This window comes from Perca fluviatilis, chromosome 15, assembly GCF_010015445.1.
Source record: "Perca fluviatilis chromosome 15, GENO_Pfluv_1.0, whole genome shotgun sequence".
In the NCBI taxonomy this organism is placed as follows: domain Eukaryota; kingdom Metazoa; phylum Chordata; class Actinopteri; order Perciformes; family Percidae; genus Perca; species Perca fluviatilis.
In genome coordinates, this window is record NC_053126.1 from 36,826,849 (window position 1) to 36,847,752 (window position 20,904).

The window sequence follows — 20,904 nt, forward strand, 5'->3', positions numbered from 1 at the left end:
ATATGTAAGAAGTCCCATTTCACAGCTTTGTGTTGGTGTTAAGAGTTTATTTACATTTTGACACAAATATTCAGAAGAAACAAGAGTTCATGTGATAAACACATTTAATATAATAACTGGAGGAGAGGAGAGAGAGGGGAGCTAGAGGGAGGAGAGGAGAGGGATAGGGAGGAGAGGAAGGAGAGTGAGAGGAGAGAGGAGAGGGAGGAGAGGAAAGGGAGGAAAGGAGAGGGAGGAGAAGAAGGATTAGAGGGAAGGAGAGGGAGGAGAGGAGAAGGAGAGAGAGGAAGAGAGGGGGGAGAGGGAGAGGAGAGGAGAGGGAGGAGAGGGGAAGAGTGGTCAGATCAGAGGACTGCTGGAGAGAAACACCAACCAGTCTGTCAGACTGAGGACAGATTTATAAGGCTGAGAGACAGACAGACAGACAGACAGACAGACAGACAGACAGACAGACAGAGAGAGAGACAGACATTAGTTTTATTACGGCACAGCATTTGTGAGCAAATAAAAATCATAACGCTCCTCCATGACATGTTTTATCTGTTACACGGTGAATATTGAACTTTAAAATCAATAAATCGCAAATAAACTTAAATCGCAAGATTTTGCAGAAACATCACAATCAGACATCTTCCCCAAATCGTTTGGCCCTGTTTAAAAGTGATGTTATGTTTTCTCAGTTTTCTGCAGAGATGGCAAAAGTACTTCCAGTACTCAAGTAGAAGTACAGATAATTGTGTTAAAAAATACTCTGGTAAAAGTAGAAGTACTGATTTAACTTCTTTACGTAGTAGTAGTAAAAGTAAAATTACAAAGTACAGGCTGGGACATGTACTTCAAGTATAAAAGTAAAAGTAGGCTTTTGAATGACAGAGCTACCTGGACCAGCCAAATGTTACTAGAGGTCAAGCTGAGAAGCTGGAACACATTTGAAATGGATGTGTGCCAACAGGCCTAAAACATCACTATAGGAGTTACAACTAACAACCACTAGATGGCAGCAGCATATAAGAAATGAACTGACAGCAAGTCAATCTTTCAACATGGATCCGAGGGCCCTATCTTGCACTCAGCGCAATTGCCTTTGTACACCGACGCATGTATCCTTCCTATTTTGCACCCGACACACAGCAGACTTTTCCCTCCACAGACGCACGTCAGTAAATTAGGGAATGTGTTTGCGCTCCCGGGGGCGGTTCAGCGAAAAGAGGAGGCGTGTTCAGGCGCAAACGTTCCCTGGTGCTATTTTACAGTTTCAGAAAACAATTCTGCCTCAGACCAGGAAAAATCTAGTCTAAAGTCAGTGGTGCTAGTCTAAAGTCAGTGGCGCTAATCTAAAGTCAGTGGTGCTAGTCTAAAGTCAGTGGTGCTAGTCTAAAGTCAGTGGTGTTAGTCTAAAGTCAGTTGCACTAGTCTAAAGTCAGTGGTGCTAGTCTAAAGTCAGTGGTGCTAGTCTAAAGTCAGTGGTGCTAGTCTAAAGTCAGTGGTGCTAGTCTAAAGTCAGTGGTGCTAGTCTAAAGTCAGTTGCACTAGTCTAAAGTCAGTGGTGCTAGTCTAAAGTCAGTGGTGCTAGTCTAAAGTCAGTGGTGCTAGTCTAAAGTCAGTGGTGCTAGTCTAAAGTCAGTGGTGCTAGTCTAAAGTCAGTTGCACTAGTCTAAAGTCAGTGGCGCTAGTCTAAAGTCAGTGGTGCTAGTCTAAAGTCAGTGGCACTAGTCTAAAGTCAGTGGTGCTAGTCTAAAGTCAGTGGCACTAGTCTAAAGTCAGTGGCGCTAGTCTAAAGTCAGTGGTGCTAGTCTAAAGTCAGTTGCACTAGTCTAAAGTCAGTGGCGCTAGTCTAAAGCCAGTGGTGTTAGTCTAAAGTCAGTGGCACTAGTCTAAAGCCAGTGGTGTTAGTCTAAAGTCAGTGGCACTAGTCTAAAGTCAGTGGCACTAGTCTAAAGTCAGTGGCACTAGTCTAAAGTCAGTGGTGCTAGTCTAAAGTCAGTTGCACTAGTCTAAAGTCAGTGGCGCTAGTCTAAAGCCAGTGGTGTTAGTCTAAAGTCAGTGGCACTAGTCTAAAGCCAGTGGTGTTAGTCTAAAGTCAGTGGCACTAGTCTAAAGTCAGTGGCACTAGTCTAAAGTCAGTGGCACTAGTCTAAAGTCAGTGGCACTAGTCTAAAGTCAGTGGTGCTAGTCTAAAGTCAGTGGCGCTAGTCTAAAGCCAGTGGCGCTAGTCTAAAGCCAGTGGCACTAGTCTAAAGTCAGTGGTGCTAGTCTAAAGTCAGTGGCACTAGTCTAAAGTCAGTGGCGCTAGTCTAAAGTCAGTGGTGCTAGTCTAAAGTCAGTTGCACTAGTCTAAAGTCAGTGGTGTTAGTCTAAAGTCAGTGGTGCTAGTCTAAAGTCAGTGGTGTTAGTCTAAAGTCAGTGGTGCTAGTCTAAAGTCAGTGGTGCTAGTCTAAAGTCAGTGGTGTTAGTCTAAAGTCAGTGGTGCTAGTCTAAAGTCAGTGGCGCTAGTCTAAAGTCAGTGGTGCTAGTCTAAAGTCAGTGGTGTTAGTCTAAAGTCAGTGGTGTTAGTCTAAAGTCAGTGGTGTTAGTCTAAAGTCAGTGGTGTTAGTCTAAAGTCAGTGGTGCTAGTCTAAAGTCAGTGGCGCGTTATTCAGATGCTATTTTAGGGGCGCATGCTTGACCATAATGTAGCGTGCACACAACGCGCATACACCTTGCTTCTCTCATCTACACGGACGCAGCAGTTCCCAGGGCTCGACATTAAGGCTTGTCCGGGACAAGTGGATTTTTTGTAGGGTAAGTGGAAGAGAAATTTACTTGCCCCACTGGACAAGTTAAAACTCAAACAAAATAAAATGCCATGTTACTTCACGTTATTTGCCACCCATTACGTCTACGTTACGGATTTTAAACGATACACCCCACCCCCCCAACAATCCGGGGCAGCGGACCCAGCTGCAGCAGGTCAGCGGGCCGCTAACGTTAGAGCCAGCCCGCTGTTCAGACATTCTCTGTAAGCAATGCAGCACGAAAGCACGGCGAGCCAGCCGGTGTTAGTTAGCTAACGTTAGCTTGCCACATCGTTGACAGAAAACAAGCTGAATACAGCGGTCACTCGTGGAGATAGCAGTGTGCTTTGTGTGGATGAAGCATGAAGTTAATCTGACTCATTTAGCGGCTGGCTCTCTGCCTCGTAGCTTTAGTACTCCGCTGCTCGTTTGTCCCTCAGTTATTGTAAAACTTCAGCTCACGACTCGCCGGATTAAATATCAGCTAATAATCAACTTTAAAGTAGCTACACCTTTTAAAGGATCCCTTGGTAAATCAGCCTCTGCCGGGTAGAAAGTGAAATAGAAAAGTTAATACCAACATTTAGTGGCAAAATCCATTTTTATGTCTACAAAAAATTCCTCCTTCCACTACCTCTGGTCAAAATATTGACTTAGAATCTCAATATATCTGCTTAGTATCTCAATATATAGACTTAGTAACTCAGAATATTTACTAAGAATCTCAAAGCAATGAGAACATTTAAAATACTGACTTACAATCTCAATATATTGACTCAATATCTCAAAGTATCTCAATATATTGACTTAGTAACTTAGAATATTGACTAGGAATCTGAAAGTAATGAGAAACTTTAAAATATTCACATAGAATCTCAATAACTTAGTATCTCAATATATTGACTTAATATCTCAAAGTATCGACTTAGTATCTCAATATATTGACTTAGTAACTCAGAATATTGACTAGGAATCTGAAAGTAATGAGAAACTTTAAAATATTGACTTAGAATCTCAATATATTAACTTCTGTACACCGGCGTGCAAAGTATAATTTTGTATTATGGAGTCTGGAGATCCTTTTTACTTGTTGAAGGGGAAATCTATTGTTGGGACACATTTGTTTCTACTGTTTCAACTGAATTTTATTAAGGTTGATAGAGTTTGGATGCTTTTAACGGTTTGTTCGAATTCTGCATTAGCAAAACAATTTTTTTTTTTATAAAATGATAAATCTTTACCCGGACAAGTGAATTTTGTGCGTTGTTACGACCCCGCCTCTGCAGTGCAGGGGAGGTTCCTCCTGCAGGCAGAGGGTCGTTAGGGATTGGAGCCACCTGGGCTCAGCATATTTAAGCTGCTTCTAACAACTCTGTTTTCTCTCTCTGCTCCTCCAGGTATGACTTGGTTTGGTTTGTTCCTTTATAGTTCTACTTAGTTTTCACTCAGTCATTTACACCTATACAGATTCATTCATCCATGCACTTTACATACACCTTACATTATGACACTCTCACACCTCATTCCTTTTTCTTTATTTAAAGTTACTAGTTTTGATTTATAATAAAATATCTTTTGATTGGCCTATACCTGTTGTTGGTGTCCCCTCATTTATTTGCCACAGGCCATGAGCCGGTTTGTGACACAATTGAAACGTAAATGTACTTGTCCAAAGGACAAGTGCCTCAAAAAGTTAATGTCAAGCCCTAGTTCCCACTTTTGCAAACCATACATAATTACAAGGAAAAGTATTACTGAAAATGTGCTTCAGGTGTTTGGATAGATCAGGAGGCATTTTACAGTACAGTCCTCAAAAAGTTGATGACATAAAAGAGGAAATATTAGAGGACTTAAGGAGACGTGATGTTGAACTACGGCGGGATTGGACACTCCGGCGGGATCTGGTCCGGGACTGGCAATGCACAATGTGCTCCTGATGGAGCGGGTGGACAGAGATGGAGTGGGGGGAGGCCCGAGAGCCCGCAGCAACATCGCCACCCGGCCAAGACGGGCATTTATTACTTTGCCGCATCCCGGACAGCTCCCGCTGGCGTGCGCCGTTATAATAGCAATCTGCCATGGAACACGCGTGCCTTCTCTTAAAGAGAATGTGAGATGACGCTCTGATTGGTTATTTTCATGGTACGCCCAAACCACACCTAGCTACTTCAGACCAACCCATTTTAGAATTGCGTCGGGCGCAAGAGTCATTTATCCCGCCGGTATCATAGCAACAGCGCCCGAGATCCGCCCACAAAGCTACTTGCATTTCACGTTTGATACTTGCGTTTCAGCTCGTTAAAATAGGGCCCGGAGTGTTAATAATAATAAATGTAATACGCAAGGGGGTAATCCTCTCTCCACAACACGTAGCTCCTATGGCGCCATTTTAATGCTAACAAGCCATACCCGCCGTTAGCATCCCATTGACTGCCATTCATTTTGACGTCACTTTGACTGCGAATAACTTTACATCTGAAGCGTTTAAAGACTCTATTTGTCCATTGTTTATTTCTAAAGAAACACGACAATGTATAAAAGGCTCCATTACCTTGTACCTCACGTTATGGCTCCGTAGCAGACGCTTTTATAACAATAGGCTAACGATTGGGTCATAACCACGAGACTTACTGTCACACAGTAGAGGAATTACCGTATAGTACAGGAGAAGCTCACAGGCAGTTTGGACTTACGTTAGCTGTTTAGGTTTAATTACTAATGTTAACTAGCATGTTAGTGATCAGTAATGACTAATGTTAACTAGCATGTTAGTGATCAGTAATTAGCCTGTGTCTATGTTATCTCCTTACATATACCTACGCTCTCCGTCTCTGTAAGATTGGGAATGATTGAGATTTCTCTCGGCACAGCTACCAGAAGACTTCACACTTTCAGACAGGTTGCTCACGTCACATTTACGCTGTCTCTGTCAGTTGGAGGCTGCTCAGTAAAGCTGGCCATCACCGGGAAAGAGACTTCTGATATCCTTCACTGGTCTCAGACCAGAGAAACGGGATCTGGTGGTCGATTTCTTTAACGGTCTATGGTATTCCATACTACTATGTGCTATGTGCAATGATTTGCCGTGAATGAATGCCGCCGAATCTGTCGAGTCGTCTTGTAGTGGTGCGTCAAGTTCAACGTATATTCCCATCCAATTAGATTAAATTCGGTATTGATGACGCAAAAAATAATAACGTTAACTCCACTGAAATTATTTGAAACTAAAGTAACGAGCCAATTTTGTAAAATATAGGGAGTAGAAAGTACCGATATTTGTGTTAAAAAATGTAAGGAGTAAAAGTAAAAAGTTGGAACAAAAATAAAAAATATCTGAAAAATCTACTTGAGTATTTGTACTTTGGTACTTCCCATCTCTGGTTTTCAGCAGATTTTAGTGCTCGGGGGAAAGAGGTGTTAACATTAGGAGTTTACTGACTTTGTTTAAATTCTTCGTGGTCAGATTCTGTGTTTATTACCTCAGTTTGTTACAGAAACACTTCTCAACCCTAATAATGACAACTTCTACTGCTGGTACTTTAAGGATATTTTGGTTAGGATTCCTTAGTGATTTAGTGGTTGTACTACAGTACCAGATGAGTAACCATGGTGTGTGGGGGTGTTACCTTGAGTCCAGATGTGTCCAGAGGTTGTCCGTCCCTCCGTACAGAGAGCAGGCGGGCTGCTCCTCTGCTCGGGTATCCCTCGTCCACCTCCAGCTCACACACCAACAGCGCTGACTTCAGGTAGACGAGAACACGCTGAGACGGACGCCAGTCGATGGCAAAACTGGAGACACACACACAGACACACAGACACACACAGACACACACACACACACACACACACACACACACACACACACAATGGAGATCAGTGTCCAGTACAGAGATGCATTAATTAGCTGTGTGGGTCTCTGTGTCTATCTGTGTGTGTCTGGTGTACAAAATTCTGCCGAACACTGCTCCTCCTCCTTTGAACTCTTTCCTATACAACGTAACAACAGCAGTCATATCACCAGAAGCACCGCACGAGGTGACCTTCTAATTCCATTCAGGAAAAGTACATTTGGCTAATTATCATTTTCTGTTATGGCATTACAAAACTGGAAATTCACTGCCCACTACAATCAAAGGTATACATACATATTCCACCTTCACAAAAGACCTTAAAACATGGCAGTCTGAGAACTATGACTGCACCCATTAATCTGTCAGATGTGCGTTTGATGTGACGTAGTCATTGTTGCTGTGGCTCCATCTCTGCTGCCTGCCTCCAGGTTATGTCTTGTATGTGTTCTCAACGTGTCCTCTGAGACTTCTCTCCTTTCTCGTCTCCTTCGTATTGTATTAACTGAATGGACTGATTTAATGCCATGGCCATTATATGTGCTTGTTTGTATGCCACTTATTGTATGTTTAACCCTTTTTGCATAGGCCTGCTGTTATTATAGATGCAATGTTATTACAGATGTAATGTAATTCATTTTAATATGTTTACCATTGTATTTTAGGATGCCTATTGTCAGCTGGCTGGGGACTAAAGCTGGAAATGAGCCACTGAGGCTAAAGTTGCTTCTCTTACTGTACAGTTCATTAAGGGGGACTGTCCACGACATTATAAACTAATAAACTAAACTAAACTATGTACAGCTGGTTCAGAGGATGTGAAGTCAGTCTCAGCAGTGTCAGATTATTGATCTGACAGATTTCAGTCTGATCAGAGCCGTCAGAGGTCTCGCTCATCATCACCGACTGACAGTTTGAGATCTTAAAACAGGAAATGGAGGTTTACCTGGATCTGAGTCTCTGGATCTCAGACAGCAGCTCTGATTGGCCGACGTAACACTGCATCACCTCCAGCAGAGCGGCGCTCAGCGCAGAGCGCCGGCCAGACACGCCGTCCTCCACCAGACCGGCCGGGCCCTCCGTCACCTACACACACACACACACACACACACACACACACACACACACACACACACACACACACACACACACACACACACACACACACACACACACACACACACACACACACACACACACACAGAGAAGGGTTAACCAATCAGCACAGATACACTGTCACTTTAAGAAGGTTTGGGTCATGTTATGGAGGATCTTACCTGCAGTGTGAAGCGGTCGTCATGGCTCCAGGTGACAGACAGCCTCAGTGGCTCCAGATCATTGGACGACAGGTGCGAGGAGGGGCGTGGCCTGAGCTCCACACACAGCTCTGATTGGTTGAAGGACAGCAGGCTGATCTGCATGACGTCCTGTGCGGCGGAGACGTACGCCTGCAGCCTGACAGGTGGAGAACAGGAGTTAGTGACCAATCAGAGGACCCAGCCAGGGGGGGGAAGTGACATACAGTACAGGCCAAAAGTTTGGACACACCTTCTCATTCAATGAGTTTCCTTTTTATTTTCATGACTATTTACATTGTAGATTCTCACTGAAGGCATCAAAACTATGAATGAACACATATGGAATTATGTACTTAACAAAAAAGTGTGAAATAACTGAAAACATATCTTATATTTTAGATTCTTCAAAGTAGCCACCCTTTGCTTTTTTATTAATAAGGGGAAAACTTCCACTAATGAACCCTGACAAAGCACACCTGTGAAGGTAAAACCATTTCAGGTGACTACCTCATGAAGCTCATTGAGAGAACACCAAGGGTTTGCAGAGTTATCAAAAAAAGCAAAGGGTGGCTACTTTGAAGAATCTAAAATATACTGTAGATATATACGTAGACGTCGCTATTGGCTGGTGAGATGCGTCTGTCATCCTGGGACTGACATCTGACTGTTCTGACCATAAAGACTCAGAAGAAGACTTTTGGATGAAATTCCAAACTAAGCAACATGGAAAACATTTCACAGATGAAAATGTGTTTTACAATATTGTACTGTTAGAAACGTGTTGAATTTAATATCACAGGAGGTGTGCTGTATCTACGTGCAGGGTTTCCTTTCGGAGTTTTTTAACAGTGGGGGGCAGGTCTGTCCAACCAATAATGTCTCCAGATGTTTGATATCAGGACGATGAGCTGACAGAACTGACAAGCTGAATGTTGGCCAACCAGAACGGACCCACCGCCGTGGCGGTTTTGGTGGAGCTGTTGGTTTAATAGTCGACTCAGAAGTAAGCGAACGTTTTGACAATAAACTCCATCAACACAACAGTATGTGGAGTTAAACTGGACAGGCCCAGTAACCTCTCAATAGTTTTACTTGTTGTTAAATTGCAATGTGAGCGACAGCCAATGGGCATTAAGTCGGCAGGCATCTCAGCACCACCTTTCCCTTTTTCTTTTTTGGCTTTCCATCATTAGACTCACACAAACTGTTAACGTTACCGATAGACGAACCAAGCGTAACGAAGAAAAAAAAGAGGCGGTCGATGGCTTTACATCATAAGCCGAACAGGGCTATGCCATTTGGGGAGGGGCCACTCACTGACCCCCCTATATTTCTGAAAATCCTACACATGGTTGTGACCGTTAGTGCTTTCTGATCAGCCAGATGAGTGTTTGTATTGAAATAAGAGGCTGCTGCAGCCCGCCGTAAGGGTTGAGAAGAGGCTGCACCGTTGGACCAGCTGGCAGCGGCTGCACGCCAGGCCGCCGGATGGTGGTGAAAGAACTTGCGATGTATAACCATTATCAGACCGGCCGCCGCGGCCTCCAAACACTACCGGCCCACCGGGAAAAGTCACGACTCTCCTGATTTCCACCCCGCCACTATCGGCAGGATCATTTAAAAGGCAACCGCGACTACATTTTGCGTCTGCCCTATTTCTGATACCATGGCGACAGAAATTTTGCCATGGCGGGCCGCCACTACAAAATCAACATAGAGGAAACACTGTACGTGTATATACAACTATGTAGGGCCATGTTCCACCGAAACAACACGTAGCAACAGGTGTTTAAACTGAAACGGGGGTGCGTTGAACACCCTGCTGTGTGCGCTCGGTCTCTTCATCACTACGAGTTAAAGTACGTCTCTGCTGATTGGCTGTCAGCTGGGACACAGCCAATAAACCAGAGGAAACATTTCTCAAGGCCCGTTGCACACAGTTCAGAGGAAACATGGCGTTCAACACGGAAACCATAGCAACAGGCTGCTCACTGTGTTGAGACTGAACGTGGCCCTGGTGTGACCTGGTGACACTCACTCGTCTCTGATTCGCTGCCAGATCATCAGCTGGCCGAGCACCACCTCTGACTCCGCCTTCAGCTGGGTCAGCTGATGATCGCAGGACTGCAATGCATTCTGGGCCTTCTGCAGAGACTCCTCCAGCTGTTTACTCTGCTGCTTCTGAAAGATACGACGAGGGGATGAGAGTTATTACTTCTAGATTCAATTTGAGTTTAGACTGAGGTCGTTTTCAGAGTGGTTGGTAGTGGTTTTTGTTTTGTTGGTAGTTTTTTGTGTGTGTGTGTGTACCTTTCTGTCCAGCTGCTGAACCAGCTGTGTGAGTGTGTGTCTCTGTGTGTGTGTACCTTGCTGTCCAGCTATTGAACCAGCTGTGTGAGTGTGTGTCTGTGTGTGTGTACCTTGCTGTCCAGCTGTTGAACCAGCTGTGTGAGTGTGTGTGTACGTTGCTGTCCAGCTGCTGAACCAGCTGTGAGTGTGTGTCTGTGTGTGTGTGTGTTTGTGTGTACCTTGCTGTCCAGCTGTTGAACCAGCTGTGAGTGTGTGTCTCTCTGTGTGTGTACCTTACTGTCCAGCTGCTGAACCAGCTGTGTGAGTGTGTGTCTGTGTGTGTGTGTGTGTGTGTGTCCTTGCTGTCCAGCTGCTGAACCAGCTGTGTGAGTGTGTGTCTGTGTGTGTACCTTGCTGTCCAGCTGCTGAACCAGCTGTGTGAGTGTGTGTCTGTGTGTGTACCTTGCTGTCCAGCTGCTGAACCAGCTGTGTGAGTGTGTGTCTTCTGTCCTGGATCTGTTGACTTCTGTCCTGCAGAGATGTGAGTAGAGTCTCCGTCTCCTCCACCACCGACCTGTTCTCCGCCTTCAGAACCTTCCAGCGCCTCCGAGCCCCACCATCTGAATATGAAAAGGAACAGAAAACAAGAACAGAAACAAGAACACAGTAGAAGCATCAACACAACAAGATCATCTAGAGAACTAAGGCTATGTTTAGACGGAAACAATCTCAAAAGAAAACGCAAGTGGTGTTACGTTGTCACTTTTTATTCCACGTTTAGACAAGAGTTTTGGTGGGAAATCAAAAAGTGTGTGAAATGTGATGTAGTAGGCCTGTAGCGACGCGTCGATGACGTTGACGCATCAACGTCTAAATTACGTCGACTTTTGCGTGGTGGTGCTAGGCTAACCAACGCATCTTAGCTCTCCGTGCAGTTTGTTCGTGCTAGGTTAGTAGCTAATGTTAACGTTAGCTAGCCACTGGCGCCCAGACAGCTAATGTTGTCATCTAATGTTGGCTTGAATGGTAGCTAGCTTACGACTGCAGAACACAGCTATCTATAGTAGCTAACGTTAGGGTTAGGTTGTAAAAACCATTGGTGATGTCTGATAAAAAATATACATTTAGTTAAAGGGGTGATAGAATGATTCTATAGGGTATTTCACACTGTTCCTTATGGTCTCCTAATGGGGTATGTAACATTGGTTGGGCTGAAAATGGCCTGGTTGATATTTTACTGGCCCTTATGCATCCCTGTGTTTTGGCCCTATTTGTAACAAGAGCTTTTCTTCCAAATATGGTATGGTCATGAATATTTAGATGAGCTGCGCGCTGATTGGTTGAGCGACTTGCCATACGCACATATTAGAGACGCGCGCTGATTGGTTGAGCGAATCCCCAATACACATACATTAGAGAAGCGACAGAATCTCATATTCCAGACACTGCAATGTTTCATTACCAAATTCACTTCTGAGACTTTTTTAAGCGATAAATCAACTATATAAAGCTGAAATATGGGCCGTTTTACAAAATTTGATGGCTAATTGCAAATTTGGTAAGACGTGTCGGACTTTAGGAGCTCCACACAGTCTGACGAGAAAGCGGCAGCCTGCTGGGCTCCATACCCAGGGCAAAGTCACCCTTTGTGGATACTGCACTACGGGGCTCCGCGGCCAGCTGCCGGCATAACTATAATATATTTACGGTTTGAATTTCATCACGCCACTTTGATTTTAAGGCATTTTTATGAACGCGAGGCGTCTTTGTAGGACCACCAGCTGCTTGCTATATGTCCCATTCATTACAATGGGGAAATACCGCAGCTAGCTAGCTACACTTTAGCCATAACTAAATTATATTTACAGTTTGAATTTCGTCACGCCACTTATTAAACATCATTCCCCAATGTCTTATAAAGCTAACCGTTGTGTCCGATTTGATTTTAAAGGCATTTTTATGAACGTGAGGCGTCTTTGTAGGACCAGCAGCTGCTTGCAATATGTCCCATTCATTACAATGGGGAAATACCGCCGTGCTAGCTACACTGTCGCCATAACTAAATTATATTTACAGTTTGAATTTTCCGTCCGCGCACTTATATTACATCATTCCCCAATGTCTTATAAAGCTAACCGTTGTGTCCGATTTGATTTTAAGGCATTTTTATGAACGCAAGGCTTCTTTGTAGGACGAGCAGCTGCTTGCTATATGTCCCAGTAATTACAATGGGGAAATATCGCAGCTTGCTCACTTTCGCATAACTAAAGTATATTTACAGTTTGAATTTCGTCACGGCATGAATATTACAGGTTCCTCAAGGTCTTACAAAGCTTAGCTAACACTTGTCCGATTTCGGATTTCAATTGAATGTATTTTTGTGAATGTCAGAGTTAGGAGGAGGCTAGCTAGCTCTCATTGATGGACTCCATCTCACCGCGGCTCTATCAATGAGACTTCCGGACAAGAGGCGTTTATTTCCCGATTGTTTGTTTAAATAACTCAACACACATACCCATTATAAGATTAACTGGAACCTGCGGGCTGCGGTAAAAGATTGCGGGCGTAACAAGCTCGATGACACTGCGGTCAGGGCGGCGATGTAGCAACCCAGGCAGCACCAACACCGGCACTAAACTCCGACACACAGTCGGAGAAAATTTGCAATTAGCCATCCTTTTCGTAAAGCGGCCCATATTTGAGCTTTATATGGTTGATTTCTCGCATAAAAAAGTTTCAGAAGTGAATTTTGTAATGGAATAGCAGAGATCTGCGTGACCTAGCTAGATTCAGAAGACTACCTGATCTCAGGTCAGTTGTGTAGCCTATGTAAATGTTGGGGCGTGACCGTTCTCTTAAGGTTCCGGATTTTGAGACGCTTGCGTAAGCAACTCAGCTTTGTTGGGATTCGCCCGTTTTCAGTGGCAGTTTCAAAATATGAGATTTTCATAGTAAAGAGGTGTCAGTGGGACTTTGAGCTTCTATGTATGTCCTATTTACCCACCAAACTGTCGTTATTCAACTATGACAGGGTAAAATCGGTTTTGCATTCTATCACCCCTTTAAATGAACACTGTAGCTAGAAAAGAACACTGAAACAATACCGATTGCATCACACCACACTTAATTAGCATTTGTCTGGCTCACACCTTCTCAAGCTTCTAAAGAATCATCAGGTCATATCTGTCATTTAGCATGAATGTAGATGCTCTAGAAGACTTAGGGCCCTATTTTAACGATCTGAAACGCAAGTATGAAACGCAAAACGCAAGTAACTTTGTGGGCGGATCTCGGGCGCTGTTGCTATGATACCAGCGGGATAAATGACTCTTGCGCCCGACGCAAATCTAAAATGGGTTGGTCTGAAGTAGCTAGGTGTGGTTTGGGCGTAACGTGCAATAAACCAATCAGAGAGTCATCTCACATTCCCTTTAAGAGCAGGCGAACTTGTTCCATGGCAGATTGCTATTATGACGGCGGATTTGCCTGGCGCACGCCAGCGGGAGCTGCCGATGCGAGATGCGGCAAAGTAATAAATGCCCGTCTTGGCCGGGTGGTGATGTTGTTGCGGCCCCTCGGGCGCATCTCCTCAAGTCTGGAGAGGATTGCTGCAGCCATGGATTGTGGGCCTCCAAACGCACCACCTGCACCTGTTGTGCCCCTTCCTCCTCCCCCCCCACTCCATCTCCGTCCACCCGCTCCACCAGGAGCACATCGCGCATTACTCCCGGACCAGATCCCGCCGTAGTTCAACATCACGTCTCCTTAAGTCCTCTAATATTTCCTCTTTTATGTCATCAACACATCCATGATTCATGGAAATGTTCATCACAACAAGCCACAAAGAATGCTGGGACTTTTTGAAGACTGTACTGTAAAGTGCCTCCTGATCTATCCAAACACCTGAAGCGCATTTTCAGTAATATTTTCCTTTGTAATTATGTATGGTTTGCAAAAATGGGAACTGCTGCGTCCGTGTAGATGAGAGAAGTGTATGCGCGTTGTGCACACGCTACATTATGGCCAAGCATGCGCCCCTAAAATAGCATCTGAATAACGCGCTACTGACTTTAGACTAGCGCCACTGACTTTAGACTAGCACCACTGACTTTAGACTAGCGCCACTGACTTTAGACCAGGTTTTTCCTGGTCAGTGGCGGAATTGTTTTCTGAAACTGCAAAATAGCACCAATAACGTTTGCGCCGGAACACGCCTCCTCTTTTCTCTGAACCTCCCCCTGGAGCGCAAATACATTCCCTAATTTACCGACGTGTGTCTGTGGAGGGAAAAGTTCGCTGTGCGTCGGGTGCAAAATAGGAATGATACATGCGTCGGTGTACAAAGGCAATTGCGCTGGGTGCAAGATAGGGCCCTTATTGTTTAAACAACTTTTGGGGAGCCACTCCCTGCGGGGCCAGACTTGATTAGAACAAAGGAAATGCTAACTCTGTAAACTTGAATAGAATTGGCACTACCATGATAAACGACCTGTATCTGTGACCTGGAGTAAACCTGAAATTCAGAGGTGTGTCCTTAACCTGAGAGACATGAATATAATTCAGAAACAGAGATGATTTCAGGACTGCGGACTGTGACCCCACAAGGGAAGCATGTCTTGCAGTCCACTGCTGGCAGTGTTTTCATGTTTTAGGTTTGATTATTTTGTCATGTCGTTTTCATCGTGTTGTTCATTAAACCTTTAGCTTAATCTTTCAATTGGACCCCGCCTCTCCTTCCTCCTCAGTAGTCGAACGAACACGTCTTTTAGGATTTCTTAACATTAGCTAACGTGAACGTCAGCTACTAACCTAGAACGAACAAACTGCACAGAGAGCTAAGATGCGTTGGTTAGCCTAGCACCACCAAAGTGCACAGCTGCTAGATCTAGCTAACGGTAGCAAGCAGATTGCAGTAGCTTTTGTTGGGACTGTAAAACTGAAAACAGGAATTTTATATTGTGTTAAACACTCTCAGAAATGTCTACACTGTGCACTGCACAGTGTTTTTTTGCACTACAACTTTTGAATTTTTTGAACAAGAGTTATGTTGATACTGTAAAAGAGTAAACAGGCTGGCCTTTCATTTTGTATAACAGTAAAATTATTTTATTTATTTTATTTTGTGTAAAGCAGAAGATTTTTTGCTGTGCAAAACTGTTGTTTAATAAAGTATATTAAGAATGTTTTGGTATTTATTTGAGATACATTATGGTTTTTATTAATCGAGCAACAGAAAAATAATCGTTATATTAATCGTCCAATTAGTCGTTAGATTAGTCGACTAATCGATAAAATAATCGCCCGATTAATCGTTTAATAAATAATCGTTTACCCCCAGCCCTATGATGTAGTATGCACACAACACCACCAAGTCCACACACCTGCATAGAACCTTCCTCCTCCTCCTCTCATCCTCCTCCTCTCTCCCTCTCATCCTCCTCTCTCCCTCTCATCCTCTCTCCCTCCCTCCCTCCTCCTCCTCTCTACCTCCTCCCTCCCTCTCACTCTCCTGCGCTCTCCCTCCTCTCCTCCTCCACTGTTCCTAGTAAGCCAAACCAAAACAAAAGCTGACAGTTTTGCCTGGACAGACAAGGAGGTGGAGTTATTGCTTCAAACAACACACACACACACACACACACACACACACACACACACACACACACACACACACACACACACACACACACACACACACACACACACACACACACACACACACACACACACACACACACACACACACACACACACACACACACACACACACACACACACACAGCATTTCTACCCTTTAGACAGGAACACGACGGTGGAGCATTTTTAAGATTTCCACACTGGAGGGTGTTTTCACTTTTTGGTGTTTTTAAGCCCCAAAAACACAGTCACCATCGAAACGAAAAGAACATCTGATAAAATATTTTTACGTTTTCACCTGCGAGTGTTGTCATGAAAACAGTGCCTAAATTACCTCAATACTTCTACGGCCCTGCGCCTAGTGTTTATTACCTGGCTGTATAGTTTCACTCCCATCCTTCTGATGTTTGTCCACATGAGCACCCTTACTTCTGCTAAACTCATTTAATGTCTGGGTCTTCACAGGCTGCATACAAACCCAACCTCACAAAGCTCAACCTTCAAGAGCTTTTCTTCCAAATATGGTATGCTCATGAATATTCAGAATGAGCTACGTGCTGATTGGTTTGAGCAAACTACATAGAAACACATGGGAGACTCAACAGCAGGTCTCATATTTCAGACACTGCAAAGTTATACATTGTTTATCGGGCTATTTCATTATTAAATTCACTTTTGAGACTTTTTTTGCGAGAAATCAACTATATAAAGCTCAAATATGGGACGTTTTACGAAAATTGATGGCCAATTGCAAATTTGGTAAGACTGTGTGTCAGGGTTCAGCGGCTGGTGCTGCCTTTGTTGCTGCCTCGCCGCCCGGCCTGCCTTCCTTCACAGACCCCGCCTGCTATGAGGTACTTGGAGCTCCGTCACGGCTGCCCACAGCTCTCCATATCCACGCAAAGTCACTGTTTTTTCGCCTGCAACTCCCCTCTTCCTGATAGCTAAATGCCCGGTGTATGTGAGTGAAAGTGCGGTCAGCGAGCTTGTTACACCAGCAATCTCTTACCACAGTTCCAGTTAATCTTTTAATGTGTGTAATTATAATGTGTTGAGTTATTTAAACAAACGATGGGGAAATAAACGCCGCTTGTCCGCGAGTCCCATTGATGGAGCCTGCGGCTGGATGTAACCCGTTTGTAGCTACAAATCACGGATGGTTAGCTTCATTTTCGGCGTAATTCCGAGTATTACAGTTTGAATTTCGTCATGCCACAGTAAATGTTTATTTCATTTTTCAAATCATACATAAAATTGCATAAAGTCAAAGTAAGCCCTAAAAAGTTTGGTTCTGTCTCAAACAGGGTAGACAGACATCTAGCTAAATGTCTTATAAAGTTAACAACGGTGTCCGATTTCAAATTAATGAATATTTGTGAAGATAAGGGCTTTCGTTATCTGCAACTGTCCCTTCAATCCTAGCTACCTGTGTAGCTACAAATCACGGATAGTTAGCTTCATTTTCGGTGTAATTCCGAGTATATTTACAGTTTGAATTTCGCCACGTATACAACATCTAGATAAATGTCTTATAAAGCTAACAACGGTGTCCGATTTCAAGTTAATGAATATTTGTGAATTCCAGAGGAATTCTAAGAGGAGGCTAGAGGAGCCAATCGTTTGTTTAAATAACTCAACACAGTATAATTACACACATTATAAGATAACTGGAACCTGTGGTAAGAGATTGCTCGTGTAACAAGCTTGCTGACCGCGCTCTCACTCACATACACCGGGCATTTAGCTAGCAGGAAGAGGGGAGCTGCAGGCCCTGGAGCTCTGTCAGAGCAGGGGCATTTAGTTGTCTATTAGCCCAAGAGACGGTGACTTTGCGCGGGTATGGAGTGCTGTGGGCTGCCAGTCCTGACGGAGGTCCAAGTACCTCATAGCAGGCCGGGCGGCGAGGCAGCAACACAGGCAGCACCGGCGCTGAACCCCGACACACAGTCGGACAAAATTTGCAATTAGCCATCCATTTTCGTAAAATGGCCCATATTTGAGCTTTACATAGTTGATTTCTCGCATAAAAAAAGATTCAGAAGTGAATTTTGTAATGGAATAGCAGAGATCTGCGCGACCTAGATTCAGAAGACTACCTGATCTCAGGTCAGTTGTGTAGCCTATGTAAATGTTGGGGCGTGACCGTTCTCTTAATACACCCATGGGCTGACAAAGGTTCCGGTTTTTGGGAGGTTGACGTCAACTTCCAGCTTTGTTGGGATTCGCCCGTTTTCAGCGGCAGTTTCAAAATATGGGATTTTCATAGAAAAGGGGTGTCAGTGGGATTTTGAGCTTCTACGTATGTCCTATTTACCCACTGTCGTTATTCAACTATGACAGGGTGAAATCAGTTTTGCATTCTATCACCCCTTTAACAAAAATATGGGTTTCTTTTCCAACCAAATTACCGAGAAAATAACGGTTCCAGGTTCACAAGTACAGTTAATGATCACTACTTTGATTGAATTTTGAGTTATTTTATTCAATTTTATAGCATTTAAAAAAAAAAAATTCTGACTCAACTTTGATTGACCAACACAAATCCAACGAGGTTTATTGACCATGAATTACGAAAAATAAGTGTAATAGTAGTGGTAATAAGTTGGTGTCCGTGGAGTTTAGACAGTAAAAAAAAAAAAGGGACAAAAACATTGAAAAAAAGTGTCAAGAAAAGGGACAAAAACGTCAGAAAATTTTCTATTTTGACAAGAGAGAACAACAAGAGCATGGTCGGGGTGGGTGAAGACAACACGAGGGTTAACAGGGAGGTAGTTCTTCAAGTAAATAGTCTCTCCATCTTCCTTTTGACTGCCCCTCCTGTCTGTTTATCTCTCTCTAATCATCTGTTACTATCCTCTGGAGTCTTGACAGTGAATCTCATGTGTAGTGGTGGAATGTAACTAAATACAATGACATTTTAAAGTAATAATTCAAGATACTTGGACTTAACTTGAGTGTATCTCTTTGATGTTCTTTATATTTCTACTTCACTAGGTCCCAATGTCCTCGCATCCGCTGCCTCTCCACGAACGAAGCAATGTCATTTATATGGATATGGTTTAATGTTGCGTTACATGACCCATTCCTTCTGGAAAGCCGTGCCTGTGTTTGGATCTCTCCTCCATGCAGCCCCTACCCCCATTCACTCAAACCCGGCTCCCCTGCAACATGGAGAGACACAGCACCGCCAGTCCAAACTGCTGACTTTTGTCTACAGTTTTAATTGTTAGTAACACAGCTGTATATTGTTAAGTATGAGAGGAAACCTGTATTATTAACACAGCTGTATATTGTTAAGTATGAGAGGAAACCTGTATTATTAACACAGCTGTATATTGTTAAGTATGAGAGGAAACCTGTATTATTAACACAGCTGTATGTTGTTAAGTATGAGAGGAAACCTGTATTATTAACACAGCTGTATATTAAGTATGAGAGGAAACCTGTATTATTAACACAGCTGTATATTAAGTATGAGAGGAAACCTGTATTATTAACACAGCTGTATATTGTTAAGTATGAGAGGAAACCTGTATTATTAACACAGCTGTATATTAAGTATGAGAGGGAACCTGTATTATTAACACAGCTGTATATTGTTAAGTATGAGAGGAAACCTGTATTATTAACACAGCTGTATATTAAGTATGAGAGGAAACCTGTATTATTAACACAGCTGTATGTTGTTAAGTATGAGAGGAAACCTGTATTATTAACACAGCTGTATATTGTTAAGTATGAGAGGGAAACCTGTATTATTAACACAGCTGTATATTAAGTATGAGAGGAAACCTGTATTATTAACACAGCTGTATATTAAGTATGAGAGGAAACCTGTATTATTAACACAGCTGTATATTAAGTATGAGAGGAAACCTGTATTATTAACACAGCTGTATATTGTTAAGTATGAGAGGAAACCTGTATTATTAACACAGCTGTATATTGTTAAGTATGAGAGGAAACCTGTATTGGTACCAGTGGTTCCGCTGGTAACTCTCCACAGCGAAAAACACATTAGAAGTTATTAAATGGAATTAACTTCAGTGTGTTGAGTAATAGCGTGTGAGACAGAGCTTGCTGGACCTGGGAGAGAGATGTGACCCATGGCCAGAATATCATAGTTCATAAAAATGCAGCGCAGCCAGGGACGATCCAGACATTTCATAGACTACACAAGACGTGTGTAACGCCGCTGACCCGCCAAAGAGCATTCGACCCGTGCTGGACCCGTTCATAATGAGTCAGCCGTCACTCTGGGAGTAGAATACGCTTCAGTCCATCGCACTCCCCCTCTCTCCCGGCCTTTTTTTTCTTCTTTTCTTTAAAGATTTTGGACTTTCTTTTGATAGGAAAACTGAAGACATGAAAGGGGAGAGAGAGGGGGGAATGACATGCAGGAAAGGGCCGCAGGTCGGAGTCAAACCTCTATATTTACCAACTGAGCTATCAGGCGTTCTCTTTCTCTTTTAATCAGTCTGTTATTGTTGTTACAAACAAGTGAAGGAGCTTTCTCAGAGATATATACATATCTGCAAACTCAGAAGGGCTGAAAAAAGTGACACATCACCCACCACCCCGAGAAGAAAAAAAACGATACTTTATATATGATAGTTGATCTAAAAAATAAAAAAAAGGGGCCCAAAACGACAGTCGGCTTGTTTATTGCTAAGGCCACAGGGTCAACATTTAAATGATTTATAAAAAAATGTAATAACAATAACTTATTTCACCAGTAAATTCCTGTTAAACCACAAAAACAACCACTGGTTGGGAAAGGGTTTGAAACAACTTTGAATGCAGCACAAGGCTGGCGAGGCGAATTTCAGCAACATCTGTGTTGTTTTTCAGACAACGGCAGCTACAGACTATTGTTGTAATCCTCTCCAGTGAAATACAGACAAACTTTTACACCATTTAGCTGTCAGCATTTTAACCGTGTTTACTCCAGCTGCTAGCTAATGCTATGCTAACGTTACCTACTGCCAACTGTAGTGTTAACTAGCTAACGGTAGGCTAACGTTATCTGCTGTCAGGTGTAGTGTTAACTAGCATCCTGTG

The 20,904-nt window shown here is 43.3% G+C and overlaps 1 protein-coding gene across 3 annotated transcripts in view; it reads right to left on the bottom strand.

The window, feature by feature from the left end:
• Positions 1 to 30: 30 nt before the first annotated feature.
• Positions 31 to 20,904, bottom strand: part of si:dkey-225f5.4 — a 24,023-nt gene continuing 3,149 nt past the window's right edge. For 2 of the 3 annotated variants that reach the window (XM_039823712.1, XM_039823710.1), the window contains exons 4-9: positions 10,672 to 10,829; positions 9,959 to 10,101; positions 7,900 to 8,077; positions 7,569 to 7,708; positions 6,401 to 6,563; positions 31 to 405 (exon numbers count right to left, since the gene is read on the bottom strand). In XM_039823712.1, coding sequence (XP_039679646.1) covers positions 340 to 405; positions 6,401 to 6,563; positions 7,569 to 7,708; positions 7,900 to 8,077; positions 9,959 to 10,101; positions 10,672 to 10,829 — 848 coding nt within the window. In that variant the 3' untranslated portion in view covers positions 31 to 339. The remainder of the gene's footprint in view (positions 406 to 6,400; positions 6,564 to 7,568; positions 7,709 to 7,899; positions 8,078 to 9,958; positions 10,102 to 10,671; positions 10,830 to 20,904) is intronic. The other variant, XM_039823711.1, reaches the window with a different exon arrangement.